At 51.3% G+C, this 23,232-nt stretch overlaps 1 protein-coding gene across 7 annotated transcripts in view; it reads left to right on the top strand.

The window, feature by feature from the left end:
- The window catches only part of USP25 (ubiquitin specific peptidase 25), a 177,341-nt gene that overhangs the window by 83,188 nt on the left and 70,921 nt on the right, over positions 1–23,232 (top strand). For 5 of the 7 annotated variants that reach the window (XM_056797044.1, XM_056797046.1, XM_056797047.1 and 2 more), the window contains 7 exons: positions 8,437–8,523; positions 12,542–12,679; positions 14,020–14,096; positions 15,171–15,244; positions 17,705–17,853; positions 21,576–21,703; positions 22,137–22,232. In XM_056797044.1, coding sequence (XP_056653022.1) covers positions 8,437–8,523; positions 12,542–12,679; positions 14,020–14,096; positions 15,171–15,244; positions 17,705–17,853; positions 21,576–21,703; positions 22,137–22,232 — 749 coding nt within the window. The remainder of the gene's footprint in view (positions 1–8,436; positions 8,524–12,541; positions 12,680–14,019; positions 14,097–15,170; positions 15,245–17,704; positions 17,854–21,575; positions 21,704–22,136; positions 22,233–23,232) is intronic. The other 2 variants (XM_056797045.1, XM_056797048.1) reach the window with 1 other exon arrangement.

Below are 23,232 nucleotides of genomic sequence, written 5' to 3' on the forward strand. Positions count from 1 at the left end.
TCGCCTTCTTGGGCCATACAGGCTGTTCTCATGTCTGTTGCTTTCGAAATGGGCTACCGCAAAGCCGCTTCCTGGGAGATCGAATCCACTCCAGAACTTCCTTCCTCGGCCGCGGTGCCGTGTCTTCATTCTTAGATTTAACTGGTAGTTAAAACGGAGAATTCTCGTGGAAAGCTGCCTCCGCCTGGACGTTGTCCTCCAGAAATGCCTGTCCAGCAGGTTGAGGTTGCCTTGTCGGTGGGGGTTCTGAGATTAGATGTTTAAGATTTTGGCTTCGTCCTAGGGTTCGGGGCGCTCGATGCTGTTGTAAGTGTCCTCTCGTTTTCCACGTTCAGTTTGTTGGCACGTGGCTATAAGGAGTCAAGCCGATCGTTTCTAACATTTCTTTTGCTTTCGCCATATCGTCCTCTTTCTCCCTTTGCTAATCTCCGACCCACACAGTATTTGCACGAAACGCTTGCCACTCGGGGGCGTCTTTGTAACCGGGGCCAGGTACCGCGAGGCTGCGCCAAGGAGTTGCTGCCTTGTGCCCGCTAACACGGCTCAAAGGCCGAGAGGTCCTTCGCCAGGCCCAGGAGTTTGAACTGGGCACGTTTTGATGACCGAATTTCAGAACCAGTCGTTTCCTTCGTGCATTATTTTAGGCGTTATAAACTTTGCAGAGTCGCCACGCTGACCGAGGGGCCTGTTCCAGAACAAATTCCAGATCCAAAGCAAGCCCGTGAATGTAAAAGAAATTGTACACAGTAGCACAGCAGTGCTGTCGAGGTTGGGAAAGGAAGGTCAAGTGCACGATGAACCCAAATTCCACGACCCTTCGAACGTGCACTCTGCAGACGGCAACTAGTGCTATAAACTTGGGATTCAAACACTGAACAAAATGCTCATTGAATCAGCAGCAGCTCTCCTCTAACTCTAAAGCAGTTGTTTGTCGAAGCTGACGTCATGCTACGGAAGGGAAGTTCCTAACCAGGTGGACTCCTTTATGGGAAGGAGGACTGGACGTCTCCATTCAGCAGACATTGTTGAGGACTAGCCAGGGTACGGTCCGCTCTGTCTCGATTGAGAGAGATCAGAGAAACGGTCTCCTCTTTTAAGGAGTTGACATTTTGGTTGCAAAATGAGAACTGTGTGTGCACTAGCCTGAACGAACCAGAAGGGAAAACACATTTATTAACATCTTCGATAAACTTTTCAACTTTGTAAATCTTTAAAAACGTTTCATGTAGAATTTCAGTGACTTATTTTACACAATTTAGAATTAAATTCCCAGATTATAGATCTACTCTTTAAACCTTCATCATAAAATCTTATAGTTGTCCTATTGAATATTAAATATACCTTTGATGTACAATACATTTTCCCCAATCTAGCCTTAATCTTACTTACATTTGCATCAAGGTCTAAACTAGACTCGGACAGTGATGGTGAACCTTTTAGAGAAAGAATGCCGGGTCCTGCCCCCACCACACACCCCAGATCGAGGGCTGTGCTAGGAGGGATGAAGTGCTTCCATTGGGCCACTGGGATGAGAGGCACTTGTGGAGAGGCTCAAGCACTCTGCTCCCCCCCACCCCCCACTATGCGCCACACTGTGAGCTCTGCTCCCCTCAAACCCAGCTCCTCTCTAGCGCCACCACAGGAATCACCTTCACCACAGACTCCACAGGCTGCTCTCTGCACCACAGCCTCCCACCCCCACCCCGGCAGGAAGGAAGCGTCCCATTGGACTGCTGGCCAGAGGGGCCCGTGAAGTACGGAGTGACCTCTGGCCCATGGAGAGGGCCAGGGAAAGAGCTTTGAAGTCTGGCGGAGGCCTGCAGCCATGGCCGCAGAGAGAGTTCTGGTGCCCCATGGACTCTGCATCACTGCTCTAGGAGGCGGAAGGTTTCGGTGGGAAACAGCTGAGTCATCAGGTCTTCCTCTCTCGCTCCTGCCCTTTATGAAAACCAGAAGCGTTCTCTCCGTGTCGCCACGGAAAGGCGGCTCTCCCGCTTCTCCTCTAACCCAGCGCTGAGCCCCTCCTCTGCGTCAGCTCTCGCCTTAGAAGAATCGATGGCTGCCCCGAGCCAGAGCGCGGCGCCTCCCCCCGGTCCTCTGGACCAACGTACACCGGATAATATTTCCACTTGTTTATCAGAATCCCCAAAGGCGGAGTTCAGGGATGACAAATCAACTTTAAATAGATGAGTTCATATGAATGTGTCAGTCCGTGACTCCGGAACACGCGGTTCATTCGGATTCTCGCCATTTCAGCGCTATTGTGAAAGCTCACGATGGCCCTCGGGCACGTCTAATTGCTGACTACCTAACGAGGAAGTGGGTTCATCCGCCGTCCCGGTCCCTTCCTCATCCCCTCGGGATGGTGCTGTTGATTCCGAAATCCTTGCAGATCTAGATGGCGAAATGGTTCATCCTAGTAGTGGATCAAGACCGTGGCCGTAGTGCCCCTCCCCCATACCCGCCCCCACCCCAATATGGAGCCAGATTTGTCTCGCGAGTCTCATTCTTCATCGCTCTCATTTTAGGGGATGCTTTGGGACAGGGAACGGGAGTAGATTCTGATGATTATCAGAACAAAGGGATGAATAAAGGGCTTGAGAACTCCGTAACAAAACAGTGTTGTCCAGGGGCAGGCCTTCGAAACCCTTCCATATTGATCCTGTTGTGGAAGACAATGACGTGAGCATGAAGGCTCCGCTTGTTCTTCCTCTGAGGCCTTTGCAGTCGTCTGGAGAAGCCACGTCGTGGTGGTGCTGAGGGGCACCTCTTGCCGCTCTTCTCCTGCTTTCGCTTCCTGGTTTTCCCGAAATCGTCTTGCTTACCATTTCATGTAACACCCCATCACAGCTTTCTAAGCCATTGTGCGCCGGATGGATGGGATCCCCCCAGTCCTCGGTCTTTTACGGGAGCTGCTCCACGGCTGTGTAAGCAGGGCTGTCCTCCCGTGTTAGTCACTCGGGAGCACCCGAGGAGCAATCGTGCTGGACCCGAGGGGACGCGCGGCCTGATAGCTCTTTGGGCCCGCGCCCAGACTGCTCTCCAGAAGGGGTCTATCACTTCCCGCTCTTCCAGCAGTGCGTTCGTCCGCCAACGTTCCCACATTCTCTCCAGCATTGAGCACTTTCTCTTTCTGTCCTATTCGTGATCGAGAACATTTTTTCATTCGACTCTCGGGAGCTTTGACTTCTTCATTTGAAAACGGCCTCTTCGTGGCCTTTGGCCATGGATCCATCGGAGAACGACTGTGGCTTCCTTTGTACAGACAGACGCTTTTTAATGTGACGTCATCACCATCAGCCCCCGGTTACGGCTCGTAATTAACCACAGCTCTGAGAAGTGACTCTCCTGGGCTCCTTCTCCCCTTTGCTCTGAATCGTGACCCTATCTTGGTATCCAGCGTCACATGTTGCTTTGCATCTAGTTTCTGCCAGCATTTTTGGTCCAAGTTACAAGTTTTTGTCCCAAAATCGAGGATTTGGGGGTTTATCGCCTACCACGTTACTATTGTCCGTGAGTGCAGTCATCATCTACTTGAGCTGTGCCGTCGAGTCACCGCCCTGTTTCTGAGGCACTTCCAGGTGGTTGGGCGGTCACCACTTTGAGGTAGAGTTTGAGCGCCAGCCTGGCCCGGCTTCCTGTCCACTTTATTTTAAAACTTCTATTTAGTGCTCGTCAAAGGTACAGTTCTGGAACCCAGTCCCGTTTGTCAGAAGCCAGACCTTCGAAGCCCAACATGCTGAAGGACAAGAGGTCACTCTAGACCATTCGCCTTCTTCCTTAATATCGGCTTTCGTTGTCGAGTTTTGGCAATGATAACCGGTGATCACGGTCATGTGTGTGCATGTCTATCTGTCTGTCTATCCATCTATCCATCTATCTGTCTGTCTGTCTATATCCATCTATCCATCTATCTGTCTGTCTGTCTGTCTATATCCATCTGTCTGTCTGTATCCATCTATCCATCTATCTGTCTGTCTGTCTATCTATCTGTCTGTCTATCTATCTATCCATCTGTCCATCTGTCTGTCTGTCTATCCATCTCTCTGTCTGTCTATCTATCTGTCTGTCCATCTGTCTGTCTGTCTATCCATCTCTCTGTCTGTCTATCTATCTGTCTGTCCATCTGTCTGTCTATCTATCCATCTGTCCATCTATCTATCTGTCTGTCTATCTATCTATCCATGTATCTATCTATCCATCTGTCCATCTATCTATGTATCTATGTATCTATCTATGTATCTATCTATCTATCTATCTATCTATCTATCTATCTATCTATCCATCTATCTGTCTATCTATCCATCTATCTGTCTGTCTATCTATCTTTCCATGTATCTATCTATCTATCCATCTGTCCATCTATCTGTCTGTCTGTCTGTCTATCTATCTGTCTGTCTATATCACCTATCCATCTATCTGTCTGTCTGTCTATCTGTCTGTCTGTCTGTCTATCTATCTATCCATCTGTCCATCTGTCTGTCTGTCTGTCTATCTATCTGTCTGTCCATCTGTCTGTCTGTCTATCTATCTATCTATCTATCCATCTATCTGTCTGTCTGTCTATCTATCCGTCTGTCCATCTGTCTGTCTGTCTATCTATCCATCTGTCCATCTATCTATCTGTCTGTCTATCTATCTATCCATGTATCTATCTATCCATCTGTCCATCTATCTATCTATCTATCTATCAAGCTATCTGTCTGTCCATCTGTCTGTCTGTCTATCTATCTACACATAAGAATCACCCATTGAAGGAAACCTAATTCTTCCAAAGCCATTAAAGAAGTACACAGTTCTGGGGGCAGCTGGGTGGCTCAGTGGATGGAGAGCCAGGTCTAAAGACGGGAGGTCCTGGGCTCGAATGTGGCCTCGGACACGTCCCCGCTGGGTGACCCTGGGCGAGTCCCTGGAGCCCTGTGGCCTCGCCCTGACCGCTCTTCTGCCCTGGGCCCGTTCACGGGCGGAAGGTGAGGTCCAAAAGAGCAGTGTGTATGGCCGAGTGTCCCGGAATGACATGGAAGGCCGTCTCGTTCTCGGCGGCCTCTCGTCCTTCTCCCCTTCTCCACGCCAGGCCCCTCTTGCTTGCGGTCTCAGTGCCGTTTAGAGCCCGTCGTCCCCACAGACAGCCTCCGGAGCCCTGGAGCCTCAACCCCCCACGCAGTGTTTGATGAGGAGCCGGAGATCCTGGAGGCTCACCCAGAGCTCTTCCGAGAGCACTTTGGGTGTCTTCTTGAAGGAAAGCTTCGTCTTAGGTTGCCTCTTTGCATGGTGAAAGTGCCAGACTTTGTGCCGCCTCGCTCAGGACGAGCCTCCTTTCAAGGGGTCTCTCCCGTTTTTCCCCATTTGAGGCTTGTGGCGCGTCTCAAGGGACCAGCGGTGACCCCTGAACTCCTGCAGGCCTGTGAAAGGGTCCGTCAAACTTCCCGGCCGAGTCTGCGTGGCTTCTTGGTGTGGCTCCCTTCCACGCCTTCTCCCGGGATTCGGCGGCGCTGAGTCTGCGTGGCTTCCTGGCGTGGCTCCCTTCCACGCCTTCTCCCGGGATTCGGCGCCGAGTCTGCGTGGCTTCTTGGTGTGGCTCCCTTCCACGCGTTCTCCCGGGATTCGGCGGCGCTGAGTCTGCGTGGCTTCTTGGCGTGGCTCCCTTCCACGCCTTCTCCCGGGATTCGGCGCTGAGTCTGCGTGGCTTCTTGGCGTGGCTCCCTTCCACGTGTTCTCTCGGGATTAGGCGGCGCCGAGTCTGCGTGGCTTCTTGGCGTGGCTCCCTTCCACGCGTTCTCCCGGGATTTGGCGCTGAGTCTGCGTGGCTTCTTGGCGTGGCTCCCTTCCACGCGTTCTCCCGGGATTCGGCGGCGCCGAGTCTCGTCTCAGAGGGGGTTCCGAGCGCTTGACTGCCAGACCTGGCCTCGCCAGCCCGAGACACTGGAGACGCCCTTAAAGCGCCGTCTCAGCTTTCCCTGGACACGTCCTGGTTGTGGAACACAAGCGAAGCAGCTCCGAGCTGGGGCGGCTGCCGTGCTTGCCCTGCTGGGCTCTGGCTCCCGGCCCGGCCGCCTGCACCTTCGCTAGTGCTGGAGACGCTCCTTTCCGAGCCACTGGCAGCCCAAAGGGGGCAGTCAGAGGGCCGCGAGGCACGCTAGGACGGGGGGCAGCAGCTGTCGAGAGACGAGGGCCAGGAGGGGCGGCGTCCCCGGCCGAGTGCGAGCCGTCAGCTCGTCGTGCAGGCCGAAGGTCAGCGGTGGGGAGAGCGTCTGCAGCATCGGCTTCGGCCCTCCCGGCCGGGACCGCTGGACGGTTTGTCCAGGCGGTCGGACCCCCGACTGGACGTGGAGCCGCTCCAAAGAGCGGCTCCTCCAGAGGTGCCGATGTCTGCGCAGAGACGCGCGGCACGTGTGTCCTGGCTTCACCCTTTTACATGGTGCCTCCCTCCTCCACGGGATGCCTGTCTGTTGTCTGTGTTGTCACGGCGGCATCACCAGTGAGAACGTGGGAATACGTGCCGCCCTTCCAAGGCCTGAGAGAGAGCCCGGAGGAGGGGTGTTCCCACGTGGAGCTCGCCAGGCACGTTGGCATCCGGGACGTCTGGATGAGTGTGGCTGCTGTAGTGTCTGTACTCAGTCACCAGCTACCCGGTCAGAGCAGTTCACGGTCACTGCACAGACAGTCCATGCCTGAGCCCGAGCCACAACCTCGGCTGCTCGGACCTCCGTCCTCTGAAGGGCGCCTGTCGGGGAATCCCCACCCTCGGCCAGCACTAAGACCTGGGACGTGTTCACGGATCACCTCCGACCCACTAAAGGCTGCGGAGGGGCTGCTCTCTCCCCTGCTTCCTGCTTCCTCCCTGCCCTCCTCTCTCCCCTGCTTCCTCCTCTCTCCCCTGCTTCCTACTTCCTCCCTGCCCTCCTCTCTCCCCTGCTTCCTCCTCTCTCCCCTGCTTCCTACTTCCTCCCTGCTCTCCTCTCTCCCCTGCTTCCTCCCTGCTCTCCTCCTCTCTCTCCTGCTTCCTGCTTCCTCCCTGCCCTCCTCCTCTCTCTCCTGCCTCCTCCTCTCTCTCCTGCTTCCTCCTCTCTCTCCTGCTTCCTCCCTGCTTGCCTCTCTCCCCTGCTTCCTCCCTGCCCTCCTCCTCTCTCTCCTGCCTCCTCCTCTCTCTCCTGCCTCCTCCTCTCTCTCCTGCTTCCTCCCTGCTTGCCTCTCTCTCCTGCTTCCTCCCTGCTTGCCTCTCTCCCCTGCTTCCTCCCTGCTCTCCTCCTCTCTCTCTCCTGATCTCTCCTAGCGTCACCGTCGCCCCTGCTGACATCTCGGCGCTCTCTCGCCGCGCGCGTCTTTATTTCTCGTGTGTCCCTTTAGTCCATCCTCAAGGGAAGACCCTGCAGGAGCTCGCACCGCCCCGGGGCCTCTTGGCTCGCCTGCGAGTCTTCATTGGTCGCCCATTTCCCTCCGGCTCCTTCTCCCTCTCAAGCTATCACCCGCAGGAAAACGGATCGAGCAACCGCAGGCTGGATCCTTGTGCCGCGTGTCGTCACGCCGAGCACTGGACGAAGCCGAAGGCCTTGAGTGCCGCCACTCCTCTCTGGGGCGGAACGGTTTCTCCCGAGAGAGCGTCTTCGTGCCTTTCGGGGGGCCTGCAAGGACTGGCCACGCAGCGCCTCTGTCGTCAATGGCCGCGGCGCGGGAATGGCCAGCTCTCACAAAGTAAAGGAGACGCTAGGAAGCCCTTCAGAACAAACGGAGCAGGTGTGCTGAGCGCTGGAGTTCCTCAGAGGTAAACTGAGTCACGCGTGCCCCAGTGAAGGTGACCCGAAGAGCTCGTCTATTTTTGCACAGAGAAATGAACGTGTTCCTTGTCGCCTCCGTAGAGGCCGTTCGGGATCTGTGCCTGTCGGCTCTCGGAAGCCCCGAGCCCCACGAGAGAGCTCCTGGCCGCCCAGAGCCAAAGGAAAGGGGGCAGGAAGCTGGGTGGAGAAGGAAGCAGAAGCGCGGGGGACGGCGCCACGCCCTGAACAAGTGGAGCGGTTCGAGGACCCGGTTTGTGCCCTCTGTAAAGGGGGTCACCGGGAGAGTTTGGGGACTCGGGGCTCAACGGGGCCGCTTCGTGCTGCTCTTGGGAGGGGCGTCCTGTGGTCGGAGCGGAAACCGGGCAGGACGACGGGCGCCACGTGGAGCATCCAGGCATGAGGCGGACGAGGAAGGACCGACTTCGCGTCCCCCCTGCGCCCCCCTCAGCGCGTGCACGGCCGGGGAAAGCGCCTCCTCCCCAGCAGGCCGCGCGCTTGGGGCCTCCTTCCCTTCTCTGGGCGCCGTGCCAGGACCCCGGCCTGGGGGCGCTCGCCGACTGTCTGGCGGGCAGAGAACGAGCCTCGGAGGAGGAAGCCGGGTGAAAGGGTGTCCGTCCTCTTTTCCTGCTTTAACGATGTCGTCTCTCTCCTTCCTTTTCAGTCACTGTTTAACCTTCTGGAATTCCGAAGATTAGTGCTGAATTACAGCCCTCCGGCCAGCGCCCAAGACCTCCCCCGGAACCAAAAGGTGAAGTTCCGGGAATGAACGCTCTCCTGTTTTGGGGGGGGGGCATTTGTGGCTCTCCTGCTGTCCGAGGGGGCGGGGGGGCATTTGTGGCTCTCCTGCTGTCTGAGGGGGCGGGGGGGGCATTTGTGGCTCTCCTGCTGTCCGAGGGGGCGGGGGGGGGGCATTTGTGGCTCTCCTGCTGTCCGAGGGGGCGGGGGGGCATTTGTGGCTCTCCTGCTGTCCGAGGGGGCGGGGGGGGGCATTTGTGGCTCTCCTGCTGTCCGAGGGGGCGGGGGGGCATTTGTGGCTCTCCTGCTGTCCGAGGGGGTGGGGGGGGGCATTTGTGGCTCTCCTGTGGGGGGGGGTATTTGTGGCTCTCCTGTGGGGGGGGCATTTGTGGCTCGTGCCGAGTCCTTGGTCTCTCTTCCTGTGACCTAGTCGAGGGCTGCCCTGGGGTAGACAAAAAGGGCCAAAGGGGCTTACAGGATGGGGTCGGCTCTCCTTTGGTGACCTGCGGAACAAACGGTGGATTCCTGCTGCTCCGTCCACTAGCCTGTGTCCCCTCGGTGCAGTGGCCAGCCTGTCTGCAGGCACAAGACCCAGAGTCTTCTGGGCCGGTTTTCTCCCTGCCCCGAGGCTCTTCTCACTTCCCTGCAGACTCTCCTGAGCTGCTGAATTTACCTTTCTTGGGAGCTGGCCCGCCCGTGCCCCCCCCATGTACAATGACGACGACGACGGTGACGACAGCGACGACGACGACGGTGACGACGACGACGATGGCGAGGATGATGATGGTGATCATCATCATCCTCGTAATATTAATAATGATGATGATAACAATAATGATGGTTATGATGATGATGATGATGATGATGATGATGACAACAACATTCCGTGGGATCAAAACTCCTTTGGCTTCTTTAAGCCCTTCCTGCCTTGTGCACGTGATTCGTTGCTCCTCCGCCATATCCTCGGATCCAGCGCCGACACGGGCCTTCTTGCTGTTCTCATACAAGATAATCCATCTTCCAAGATGGTGGGAGATGGATGAAGCCGCGGAGGGTCTCCAAATCAGGCACCTCAGGAATCTCCGACTTCCTGGAGCGGGTTCCAGAGCGCACCCTTGACCTCGTAATCATTTGGCTCCGTTTAGCAGCTTAAGACGTTGCCACTTGACGATCGGGGCCAGAGGGCGGTCCTTGGAGGCAAGAGTGTAACTGCCTTGACTGTCCTGCGCCAACCTTGTACTCTCCCGCCCGTTCTCCGTGTTCATTTGCTTGTGATCGCCCCACCTTGGTACTCCATCTAAACTTTCCCGTGATTATTAAATTTTTCCAAGAAAGAGCTCTTTTGAGCTTTACTTAATTCATTCTGTCTTACTCTAATCCCGGTCAGTGTTTCAGCAATGCTTTAAATTGATGTCCTTATCTACAGTGTTTACTTGACAGAAATTGTTGGCAGAGGCTATTTTCAGGGTCTTTTTGGCCTTGTTTTGACCATTTCTTTATCTCATAGTTTTGACAAAAGATGCTAGAATCAGTGTGTGCTTTTAATTGTCCATTTTGGGATTTGAAAACAAAGCAATTTGGCCTTGAGCTGCGGCTGACACGTCTCCGTTTTCTATTTGTTCTGACGATACTGTGATCTGACCGAGCATAAAGATTAGGTTTGGGAAGGATTAGCCGTCCCCAGGGAGTCACTGCTCGCCGTACCCCGTACGTGCCCGCGTGCCCCTGGAAGGGAGGAGGGTGTCTGTGTCCCGTGATCCTGGAGGACATTTGTCATCGCATTTTCTTTACCCTCCACCACACTGAGGAGGCAGAAGGCTCCTTTTTAAAATAAAATAACTTTTGCTACCTTTAACTCTGACCCGACATAGTTCTAGGAATACGGAGTGAGATCTAGCGTGATATTAACCCCATTTCCCATTTTTCTTACATTGTTTTAAAACTAAAAACGAATATTTGCCTTCTGTTCCTGTATGGCATCCACGCTGTATGGAACTTAATGGACGTGTGCACGGATCTTTGTGCCCTCATGCAAAATGATGGTGACGCGATCAGCTCAAAAAGAAAATAAACAAATGCAAATAGGCCAGTTTGGGAAACAAAGCTTGAAGACGTTTTCCAGAGAAGTTAACGCGTAGGCAGAATGGATTGTTCAATGAAGGTTTTCTTCCTTAGAGAATGAGATCTAGAATGTCATAAAAATGTTCTGAGCGATAGAGAGGATCCGAGGAGTGATTTCATCTAACTCTGTAAGTTCTGGGGAAAGTCCATTTTTTACTTACTTTACCCAAAGCACCGGGGCGTGTCTCCGTCCTTTGTCAGCCTGGACTCTTCCATCGCTGCACGTTGCCAGCAGTTCTATTGGCTCGTCATTTGGGGCAGCTCTTAGGGCTCGTGGTCTCAAGCTGGTGTGTGTCAGAAAAGGCTCACCCTTCAAGCCCCCTCCTCGTGGCCTTCTTTGGTAGCCTACAGATATGTGATGCTCGAGTGCCAAAGATTTTCAGTCGCTTTTGGATAGACGAGGGAAATGTGCAGAATGGCCTGAGCAGAAGTGTGCAGTGTCAGTTCAGTCAGATAAGCATTAGAAGGCCCTACTCAAACGGGAAACCGAACCCCGGGCGGTGAAGTGTTCATCCAGTAGCAGTTCATCATCGTCTGCTTTCCCTTTCCCAATCCGTGACGTCCACAGATGATGAACATCTCCCTCTCCCCTTGCTTCTCTCAGAGCGCTTCCCCTAGTGGGGGCTAGTTTAATAGGGGAGATGAAACAAGAACACACACACACACAATCATCATGTAGTAGAAAATGCACCACTATCTTTCCACACATGTCCTAAGGTTTGCCAGTTTCCATTAGGTAATTGAATTTCCTTTTGAAAATTCCCTTTGCCTAATTTAAAGATCGTTATAGTCGTTTTTTAAAATGTCATAGAAAAGATTTTGAACATTATGAGATTAGAGGGAAAGCGGGGGTAGGAGTGGGCTTGTGGAATTTTGAGGGGACTCACACTCCTTAGATGGAGAAGGAGGGTTAAAGGCAGTGAGGAAAGGGTTGATGAAAATGGCATCCCTCACTACCCCCTCCCAGAGTCCCTGAATTACTTGAGGGAGTCCTCCCTCGGTAGCCGTGCCAGCCCTCAAGAGCAGCAAGGAAGTCATCTGTGCAGGAAGAGGTATGTGGGACCCCAATCCCCTGAGGAGCTCCTTTGGGGTGCTCCCAAGCCCCCCCCTCGTGTCCTGTTGAAAGCTAGCAGCAAGATGCAGTCTGCCAATGAGCTTATTCCCTTGAAGCAAATCAACAAGTTTGAAGTCGCCGTCTGACTGTTCGGGGTGATTTCATTGGAAGCAGATGTGGGTAGAGATTGGGGGCTGGTAGGTCACCCCAGTTTCAGAATCCTTCAGAGGTCCATCCCCTGAGTGGGTGGCATTTACCGTGTCTCAGAATTCACCTTCCCTTCCCAAATTCCTCCTAAATCTCTCTTTCCGAGCCATCTGATTCCAGAAATAAGGGGCGTTTCTTGTAGGCAGGGGAGAACACGCCGCTCCACAAGGTGCCTCCAGGTCCTACTGTGAAAGTCTGCAGAGTAATCGGCTTCCTTAGCAGGAACCAGCAACATTAGGATTTCTGTCAGGGGTGGGCCAATGAAAGGGTCCAAGAAACAGCTCCTCCTTCCACTGCCTTCTGTGTCCTCACTCTCAAGAGCCCTCCTCAGGAGGACTGCCCCCGATGATGCTTGTCCCTTTTCCCCTCATTACAACAGGAACGGAAACGAGCTCTGTGTAGACGGTGGGGCACACCTTCATGTGGAAGAGAGCTCTCGAGCTGCTGCCGATGGTAGCCCCTACACAGCAGTTCCATCTCTGTGGCTTGTTCCTACCGCCCTGAATGCTTCCAGACTGGCTTTTCCTTATCTGGACTCCTAATAGGGTGTCCATTTGTTTTGCTGACATGTTCTTAGCTAACTTCACAATGATTGTCTCAGGAGAATAAAGTTTTTATGACATGAATTTTATGTATTTTTAAAACATAGGAACATCGAAATCTGCCTTTTATGCGTGAGCTGCGGCATCTTTTCGCACTGCTTGTTGGTTCCAAGAGAAAATATGTCGATCCTTCAAGAGCAGTTGATATTCTTAAAGATGCTTTCAAGTCGAATGGCTCCCAACAGGTAGCTTTTATTTAATTTATGTCTATGTCTATTTAATTTGATTTGATTCCATTGTGAATGCCTTGTTTGAAAAGACTTGGCTTTTCCCCTTCCCTTCCATGCATTCCTGGCCCATATTAAATATTTAATGTCTTGGCATGAGCGTACATGCACACACATGCACAAACACACAAGCATGCACCCACCAGAACAAGCTTAGGAAAAGAAACTAATTTTACAGTGTTTTGTCTGAAAATCTTTCCCCTTTTTGCATTTGGGTCTGATGTTTACACATGTACACACGCACACGTGAAGCAAAGCAATTCCTGTTCTTTAGGAGGTTTCTGTTCTGATGGAGGAGATCCGACCAGAGACAAGGGAAGGGAGGACAGGGTAGCCAGGATGGAGGTGAAACCCCCTCAGAGGGCAAGTTAGAAGTGCCAGGAGCAGCCTGGGCAGGGCTGTCCTCCCCCACTCCCCCACCCACCTACCCCTCCACCCCCCCTGCCAAGAACTCGCCAGTGACCAAGTAGGTCTCCAGGTACACTTATCATCTGGGCTTCAAGAGTTAGACTTTTTGGAGACTAATGATAGGCACATCACTGAACAGGGAAAAGTGACCTTTTCTTTACTACTTCACATCTCTAAGAATTCTGCACTAAACACGGAGGTCCTCCTCAAAGAAGAAGCAGCTCATGTCTCTGTTCCCCCCATTGCAAACCCTCCCTCTGGCTCTTTTGGATAGGCTCCCTTTATGTTCGTGCTCCTTTAGGGCCCTCTAAAACCAGTGGGCGTCTTCTGTTCCCCGGCTTCCAAACTGCCGAGCGCCTGACGGAGAAGCCCGAGAAGGAGCGTTGCGGTGACAGATCGCCCTTAGTTCTGGCAGCCGGGAGCAGCTGTCCCTGTTACACTGAGCAGAATTGGGTCCTTGACCTCAAAGTGGCTCACGAAGGAGAGCATTGTGGCCCTGAGGCCTCCTCCGGCCTTTGCCCTTCAATCGTTGGACTCATCCTCCTTTGAGATGAGAGCAGCCTTTAGAGGGTTGGCTTTCCCAATTTACTGCTGGGCGCGTCACCGCATAGACATGCTTGGGACAGTCCCAGTGAGGAATGAAGGCATCTGCCTGTGTTCCTTGGAGACTGCTTGAAGGAGTTTGAAGCTGAGGGTTTCGTGAGGTGAGGCGTGTGTTAGAGCCGGAAGTTCTTGTGTATTACCTGGTTTTCTTATCGAATCTTCGCCCTGCATTTCTCTTGTTAAATTTACAGCGTTTCGTGTCAGACTGCTTTGAACACGGTGTTCAGATGCTTCCCAGAAGCGGATTTTCGTGGGGAAACCCTCTAACGCTCTTTCTTTCACTGCAGCAGGATGTGAGCGAGTTCACCCACAAACTGCTGGACTGGTTAGAAGACGCCTTCCAAATGAAAGCCGAAGAGGAAAGGTAAGTGTCCTGCCAAGCTGACTGTTGGCGGGCCTCCTTTAGTTCAGTTCTTCCTGACGTGGAGTGGGTGCTCGCATGCAGGTTTAACGCCTGCTTCTATTAGCAGCGTTTTCATAGGTGAGCGTCTAAACGTACCCACTTTACAACCTCATTGGAACGAGGGCCAGCTTTCAGCGTCCTGACTAACACGTCCTTTAGCGTGCTCGTGCCCAGACACGTGCCTTAAAGCGAGGAAGTCCACAGGGGTGACCCGCCCACATCTGTGAAGTCAGACGTCCCAACCCCCTTCCCAGTCATATCTCGCAAAAAAATGCTCTTCAGGAGTTTGGACAACATGCAGGAACGAGAATGAAATCAGCCCTTAGCGTGTAGCCTTGATGGGGAAGACAGTGAATGGACTTCCTCTACCTTTGGCTCCATGAAAACTTGTTGACATGCGTGTGAGAGCTGTTGGACCTGGCCACTCCTGGGTGCTCTTGGGACATGCAAAGACTTTTAGGAATCAGACAACACTAAGTTAGCTACAGTTTGACTGTGAGATGGAAAATGCTCTCTTTTCTGATGGAAGTGCTGCTAAACATGAGTATGTTTACATGCTCTTGACTTCATCTCCTTGAAAGCGAACAGCCCAGGCATCTAAGAGAGAACATTGTCTGGGTCTTGTCGTCCTGAGTAATGTGGAAGGTCGGAAACTACAGCGTAGAAGCCCCGTGTTCATTTCTTCTAGTTCAGTTAGTACCGTTTACTGAAATGTTCAAAGATGTTGTGCTTAAAACAGGATCCTCAACATTGCTGGGGTGCTGAACCTCTTTGTTGGAGCTGCTAAAGCCCATGGAATTCTTCAGATGAGAATATTCTTATATGCAAGGTTAGAAAGGCGCTCCTCTGCATTCATCACAGTCTATTCTTAAAAGTTGCCCAGCCCTAGCTGAGCACCTGTGCTCTCAAATGCAAGGGTGTTAAATAAAGCACAGAATAAGGTTGTTTCGATAGAGCTTTTTACAGTTTAGCTCTTTATTCCTCCCTCTAAGTCCAAGAGTTGTTACTGCATTTCCATGTTCAAATGTTTTTCAGGGACGGAGAGAAACCAAAGAATCCGATGCTCGAATTATTCTATGGAAGGTTCCTAGCAGTGGGCGTGCTCGAAGGTATCATGAAAAATATGCATGTATGTGTGTTATATATACTTTGGGTTCACCATAGGCCTCCCTTCTAATCAGACCCTGCTGGAAATGGCCAAACCTGGGGATGTCAGTGAACCCCTCCTGTGTGAGGAGATGTTCTTGGCCAGACACGTATGTATAATGGCCTCTCTGAGTGGATGAGCAGTGCTAAATGTAGGAACACCAAAATATGTTCTATGTTACTGTTCTAGACTACTCCGGCGTCTCTCCTGGAGCCGAGGACAGCCCTCCATTCAGCCATTCTAGATTAACAGCTCTGCTCGCTTTTCTTGCTCTTGGCTCTTTTTCCTGGTCTCACCCCTCAGTTCATTGCGTTGAGTCCTCCCAACTCCACAAGCGTGTGCGCGTGTGCATGCACACGCACACACGCACACTCTCACTCACTCACTCGCTCTAAAAATATCCTCCAAGTGAGAGCAGAACGCACACATGAAGACAATGAATGAGATCTATGGCATGTCATAGGTTCACCTTCAAGGCCCTGGGACGTGGCCAGTCTTTGTATATGTCCAGTCTGAGGGTCTGTCTTGTGTCCCTCCCCTAAAGCTTACGTCCACCAGTCACAGGAGGACTGCCCACTCTCACGCCTCCCACTCAAGTTCGAAATGGGTGTTCCCACCTTCTTGTGGTTAGTTAACACGGGCAGACCTACTTTGAGTGCTGGGTTAGCACTTTGGGGATGAACATCTAAAAGCAGACGGGATTACAGTCTGATCTTCGCAATCCAGGAGGAGCCGAGTGCCTTCGTGGTCACAATCGGGGTCACAGTCCAGTCTTCACTACACAGTGACTCCTCCAGTTGACCTCGTGCCTAGAATACCGCGAAGGCCTTTGATCCCTCCCAATTCCTCAGCGCTGTCCTTGTACGTCTCCTTCAGCGCTGATCTCTTTCACACGACTATTTTTCTTCCTCGGTGGCTCTCACTTTTTCTCGTCTGTCTTTGGAGATCTAGAGCACTTCCCCTCACTTGTCTGTACAGCCTTAGTCTGCCTTTTTTCTTCCTTTACGATGGTGTTGTCTTGCCTTTTCCCTCTTGCATCCATGTGGCACTCCATCTACCCATCGCAAAGCCTTTGCATTGTCCGCCTCTATTCATGCTTCTCTGCATATTCAGAGTCTGTCGTGGTGTCTACCTTGTTTCCATTTCTTTGGTACTACAAAAACGAGACTCCTCACCTTTCCGTGTTTCATTTTTCTCCTATGACGTGTTTGAGTTCTTTGAGTTCTGGGTTCCACGTGGCCTCCCTCCTTCTGACCTCCAAGAGTAGGTTGGCGTGTGCAGTCACGTAACACGTTCCCCTGTTGGTCATTCGGTGGGAGAGACGAGACAGCCCGTGTCATCAGAATGCAGATTCTATCAGTTCCTCCTTTGATGGCACTTTTCATCCTGAATCTAAGGAGTAGCTCGGGTCCGTGCATGGCTGTGAATGCGCGTTTGCTCATCAAGACATCATTGTCACGGCGTACCACGTTCTGCTGGCTCTGCTCATTTCCTGTATGGCCAGACTTTGCTGACGTCATCCTGTGTGTCATGTTCATAATTATCTGTTAAACAATGAAAAACGGGCCAGAGAAAGAAAAGGCTCCAGACATTCCCCAAACCAAGAGAAAAAATACGTATAATAAGTCTAATTTCCCTCCCCCGTCTCTGTCTGTCTGTCTGTCTGTCTGTCTCCTCCCACCACACACACACACACACACATATAAATGCGTGCAGACATGGTCACTGCCTGGTACCCTGTAGCCACGAGGCTCTGCCACGCTCCATCAGACGTCCCATCTGGCGATTTCTTAGGGCCTTCTTTGCAGCTCGTGAACACTCACAGCGCGCCACGCACCCAGGGCCCTCCTTTTGTGTCGGGCCTCCTTAGCACGTGTGCTTCTCAGCAGACTTTTCTCCACCAGAGTCACCTTTTCCACAGCATTTCTCGATGCTGTTTAGAATGGTTCTATCCATTCGCAAGTCAGTCAGCGCGCCACTGACTTGGTGTCGGTTTGTGGAGATGATCTGATTCCCATTTCTGTCATGACTCTCATTTCTGATTGGCTAATTCTGAGCCTTGATTTGCCTCTTCAGAAGTGGCATTTGTTCTTCAATAAATACTTATCTCGGTTTTTTGAGTTTCAGACTTTGTTTGATTGAAAGATTTTCCCGTATGGACCACGTGCCGTCTTAGCCTCGATTTCTGGTTCTTTTCTCTGTCTTGGACCCTCTGGCGGCCACTTGGAGCCTGTGCACGTGGCCTTCATTCTTGACAAGATGGCGCCTCCTCTGCGGAGTGCTGAGTGTGAGCCGCGCTGTGGAGTACAGACAGAGAGTTCTTAAGGAGTTTGCATATTCATGAAGCCTCTATTGGAGCCCCTCCGTAGAAGCTGAAGGGTCAAATGTAGAAGCGCACATTTCATTGTCTTTTCTTCTACAGGTAAAAAATTCGAAAATACGGAGATGTTTGGTCAGTATCCTCTTCAGGTGAATGGCTTTAAAGACTTGCACGAATGCCTGGAAGCTGCCATGATTGAAGGAGAGATCGAGTCATTGCACTCAGAGAATTCAGGAAAGTCTGGCCAAGAGGTGGGTTGTGCGGCTCTTCGGTCATTTCTTCTTCCTCCACTCCAGGCTCATAATGCCTTCATTACAAAGGTTTGTTGACCGTGGTGGCAATATCGCCACCAAACAAATCTGCTATGAATCTCTCCTACCGTGTGTCTCTGTCAAATATTCATTGTCAGACCCGCACAATCCCTGTCTTCTAACTGGTCATGGATCATTCCGCCCCACCTCTTTCTGTGAATTGTAGCACTTGTTTGTTTGTTTGTTTGTTTGTTTGTTTGTTTGTTTGTTTGTTATGGCGTGCCGATATTTTGACAGGAGGAAAACGCAGCTGTTGATGCGATGGAATATATCTGTAGGGATCTAGTACTTCTTGAATGAAAATACCATTTTCCAGACCTAATAAGTCAGAATCTCTTTTCTTAGGAAGTTGCTGGGGCATATTTTAGAGCAATATGGAAGAATTTGTTTCCGCATAGGCAAATAATAAAATGTTTTTCATTCACACAGTTAAATTCTGCTGATCATAAAACATAGACACGGCCTCCTCAAAAGTAGCAGAAGATACATTCTTCTTCTAAAGCTCAAGAAATTTTTCTGGTCCCTTGAAGTCCCTCCCACGAGAGCGTCTTTTCTTTTCAGAATACATTCTTAGCCTGATGAGATTTATTTATGATTTCATTAGATGATTATTCAATTCGATTCATCGGAGAGATAGTTTGCCCCTTTGCCTTTCACCGCCCTCCTCCTCCTTCCTCCCTTGTCCCTGTTTTCCACATGCGCCCTCCCCTTTTCCAGACTTCCTTAATTCTGTCCAATCTCAGCAGTGTGCTCACCATTTCCTCTCCGTCCCCAGACTGAAGTTAGACCCTTCTTGGCTGTTCCTCCCCTCCCAGACTCTTCCGTTCTGCACACTGTCCTTTTCTCTGGGTGTTAAAGTGGCCCATTCGGGGGTGCCTTTCTCTTCATCTCAGCATCACAAAGGCCTTTTCTTGCCGGAAGGTGCATTTTAAGGGCGATATTCTGCTTAACCCTTTTCCTAATCCCGCGTCTGCCAGTGCGTTCCCTTTTAAACTGCCTTGTGGTTAGCTCTTTCATATGGCTTCCATAGTTCTGTTAGGCTTTATCGAATGCATGCCGCATGTTTGCACTAAGTATGTAGTCTTAGACGTACTTGTCGTTTCCTTCATCAGGATGCAGGAGTTGCTTCATTCTCGGTATGTATACTTCCACCACTGGCGCTCTGCCTCGTACATAGTAGGCACTTAATAAATACCAGTTGGCTGCTTGGTTGTTCATAAATACTGCCTCGACCAGTGATGGCACATATTTCGGCAGGTCAAGTGATGTGAGGAAAGTTCTCGGGCCGCAGTAGGGAGGCGAAGGGGAAGGCCCGGCCCCGCGTCCCTCTGGCCCTCCTGTCACGCCCTCTGGCGATCTCTGCTGGCGTGGTGGTGCACGTGCCCACAGAGAGGGCCCCGAGGGCTCCTCTATCCTGCGTGCCATAGGTTCACCATCATGGGCCTAGGTTGTTCAGTCAAGGGAAGGCCTTTTTCTCCCTCTTCATTCTGAGGCCTCACCTCCCTTCTCAAAACCTAGACAGAGGAGGCCAAGTGAGATCAGCAGTTAGGTAGCAATATAGGAGTCCTGAAACGTCAGTACCGGGAAAAACTAGCTTTCTGCTTTAGTTTGCCTGCTTTTCATCAATTCGAATCATTTCATGTGCAGTAATGTGATGTAATAGCCACACTAGCTAATAATAGCACTTGACTTTTCTGTCATGCCTTCAGGCTTACAAAGTGTTATTTATGCTAGTAACGACTCAGGTGGGTATTACTAGTGTTATTATCTCCATTTTACTGTGGAGGAAATCGAGGCTCAGAGAGGTGGAGTCAGTTTCTCATGCTACACAGCTAGTAAATACTATGGGCAAAGTTTGAAATGGGGCTTTTCTTCACGTTTAAAGCCACCCTTCTTTCAACTACATGGCTTTTATCAACTCCAAGTAGCCTTTTCCTGGTAGCGACATCCGTTTATATGGCCGAGATAGGACCTCCTGGTCTAAAAAAGGAAGGGGAGCAACCACGTCTTCTGTCCGCGACATTGTGCTAAGCAGTTTACAGAACTGATCTTATTTTGTCCTCAAACAAGCCTCTGAAGTGGGTGCTATTATTGTCTCCGTTTTAGTTTACACAACTGAGGCAGACAGAGCCGCCCTGGAGATGTCTGAGGCTAGATTTGAATTGAGGTCTCATTGATTCCATGGCCTCAGGACTCTTATTCACTGTGCCCATTTTTTTGTTTTGAAACAGTATTTTATGTAAACTTTCTTAGTGGATGCCCACTTTTATTCCCTATAAGCTAAGGTTTTTTTAATGGGTGTGGGTGGGGCCACTTTAATATGAATTTATGTTTCTTCAAACTTTGTAAAAACCATCGAAAATTCATTTCAGAGATAGACTCAGACCAGACCTCCGTCCGCCATCCGCCCCGCTTCCTCTTTGTCTGTGGCTTTGCTGGCTGTAAAATCACCACTTTCCAGCTCTCATAATTTAGGACAAAAAGAAATTCTTGGGCTACGGCGGAAGCATGAAAGAGCATGAAATCATGCCAGTGGTCTAGGGTCCACATTCAGAATGTCGCTGGAGAAATGAGCCCTTCTTCCGGTCAGAATACGGATACGATTGTCCAAGTTACATTTTCGGAATCCACATTAGAAAGGTGGAAATGCGGGTCAGGGAAGCTGGGACCTAGCGAGGATGTGGGCTGAAAGCAGGGCGAGCTGAGCCCGTAGGAGCAGGGCCAAGGGCTCAGGGGTTCCCAAGATGCCTCCTTCCGGGTGAAGAGATGCTCTGTGAGGGAGACTTGAACTTGGCCCCGAGTCTGGTCAGAAACGTCATTGAGCCTCCCTTGGGAGGGGCAGCGGGAGCTTCTGGGGGCCTCTGCCCTTTGGAGAAGGATGCAGAGCAGAGATGGGCCACGTGGGGGAGCACGTCTAGGCCAGCGGTCGGCTGCATCATCAGGGAAATGTTCCAGAAAGAGGCCGCTCCTCTGACGCCCGTTCACTGGTGCCCGGCGCAGTACGCTGTCCTGCCGTGTGGGGGCGCTGTGAGATAGGACTGGAAAAGCCCTTTGGCGTTATGCAGTGAGTGAATGGACTAAAGCATCCCCCCAAGCCATCGGGATGAAGTCCCCGGATACCACGTGATATTTATCGGCGTGTTTGTGTGCGTGTGCGCGCCTGCGCACAGAGGACGCAGGTGGCCATCAGCGAGTCAGCCAATAAAATGACAGAAATGTGAGCTGTCAGATGGTGCAGCCTATGGAGGAGGCAGAGCCCAGCTCTATCTGTCTCGAGACGTTCTCATCCGACCACGGAGTTCCAAGTTATGCGACCACCTTGTTGGAAACGTGCGCACTTGTTGAGCTCAAAACCTTGTTTGTCCGCTGTGTCAGCTGGACGTCAGCTCTGACCCTTCGCGCCTTTCCTTGTATTCCTCCGAAGCGGGCGAGATGAGGGCCTCGAAATACCACCCATCTCCTCGTGACCCTTTGTCTGTACGTGGGGGGCGGAGGCGGGCGGATCAGGGCCGATTGTGTTACCCTTTTCTGTTAGAAAACCCCCAAGATTGGGCCATTTGGGGGAATTTGAGGTACGAGGAAATTAGTTACCAAGATACGAATGTTGTTGACTGTGAAAATGTGAAAAAGAGTTAAACGATTTTAAAATATCTCTTCTTTAGCATTGGTTTACGGAACTTCCGCCTGTACTGACCTTTGAATTATCGAGATTTGAATTCAATCAGGCCTTGGGAAGACCAGAGAAAATTCACAACAAGTTAGAATTTCCTCAAGTTTTATATCTGGACAGGTACGGCTTAATTCATTAATATAGCAGCAAGAATGAACGTGGGCATGGATGTGCGGGTGGGGGCTGTGTGTGCCCCGCGGAGCAGACGGAGCATTCAGTGACAGATGCCTCCGTGCTCGCCGTATCTCGTATTACACGCAGAGAGAGCATCGGTTTGCGAAGACCCCGGGGGTGTTATGGATGGGAGTATTTCATTCAGTTCAAGCAGTCTCAAAAATTAGAGAGACAGACTGACTTTTAGACGGTCAAATAAGATGGTTTGTTTTATCTTAACAGCCTATAATTAATGAGAGGCTTTTCCATAGTGACGATGAGCTGAAATGGTTGCACAGAAATGACTGCGAATTGAGCTTAGTGCTCCTTGCAGTGATCTCTGTCATGGTGCTCCCTGGGTTTGTGGGATTCTAAATGCGGCTTTTGCTTTTATTTACAGATATATGCACAAAAACAGAGACATAACAAGGATCAAACGGGATGAGATCAAGAGGCTAAAAGAGTACCTTACAGTATTGCAGCAGCGACTAGAAAGGTATTCTTTCCCCCAAAACACAGAGTCCCGTTTACTGGTTTGTACTGTTGCTCTTCACAATTCATGTAAAACGTGTCATTATAGAGATGGGTTTTCATTTCTCTTTGGGCACCCAATAACTGTGGCCAGAAGCAGTCTTTCTGGGGTGATCAGGCCTGTGAGTCGTCTCAATACCAGCTTGGTCAGCCCTGAGTCTTTTTTCATTCTTAAGAATTCTGAAAGATCCCTCACCCCAGCAGCAGACCTTTGCTTTTTCATGGAGGAGGGAGGAGGAGGAGGAGGAGGGGAGGGAGGGAGGGGGAAGAGAAGGGGAGGGAGGAGGAGGGGGAGGGGGGAGGGAGGAGGGGAAGGGGAGTACCTGCATTTGGGCTTGTTTTGACCTCCCAACTTTCTGAAAGAGTCTTGGGTCCAGAGAGGTCCCTGGGAACCTCTTTGAAAATCGCTGCCTTAGATTATTCCTGTCAAAGGCTGGCTCCTACCAAAGTAATTTTACAGTCATTTTGTTGTTGAGGCTCACCGTAGCCTACGGACACTCACTATGATTGCTGTAGTGTGGCTGTGCCTTGTCCTTGCTACTCTGATTAGCCATAACAATTTCAGCTGCCCTAAAATGCAGTCGATCCCTTTTCCCACCTTTACTCTCTTTCACTGAAAATCCAAACTTCAAAATCTTGGACAGACAAGCAAGTCGCCCGCTTTCAAAGAGGAGCCCTTCTTTGTCACTCCGTGACTCGGCGGGTTGTAGTTCTATTGGAAGCCCACTAGACTTGGTAGAGCCAAGCAAGCGATTCCACTGACAGGTGATGGGTCTGCAGGAAAGAAAAGCCTGCCCTAGGGGTCCTCCTGCATGGGGCGGGCAATGGAATTCTCTGAATGAAAACAACACGAACACACGTGCATGCGTGCATGCAGAAGAAGCGTTAGTGAATCAACTTGGACCATATTTAAGGGTTTCATTTCCTGACTTGCTCCACTAGCCTTTTTCTCTATGTGAACAGAC

This window comes from Monodelphis domestica, chromosome 4 (assembly GCF_027887165.1).
Source record: "Monodelphis domestica isolate mMonDom1 chromosome 4, mMonDom1.pri, whole genome shotgun sequence".
Taxonomy (NCBI): Eukaryota; Metazoa; Chordata; class Mammalia; order Didelphimorphia; family Didelphidae; genus Monodelphis; species Monodelphis domestica.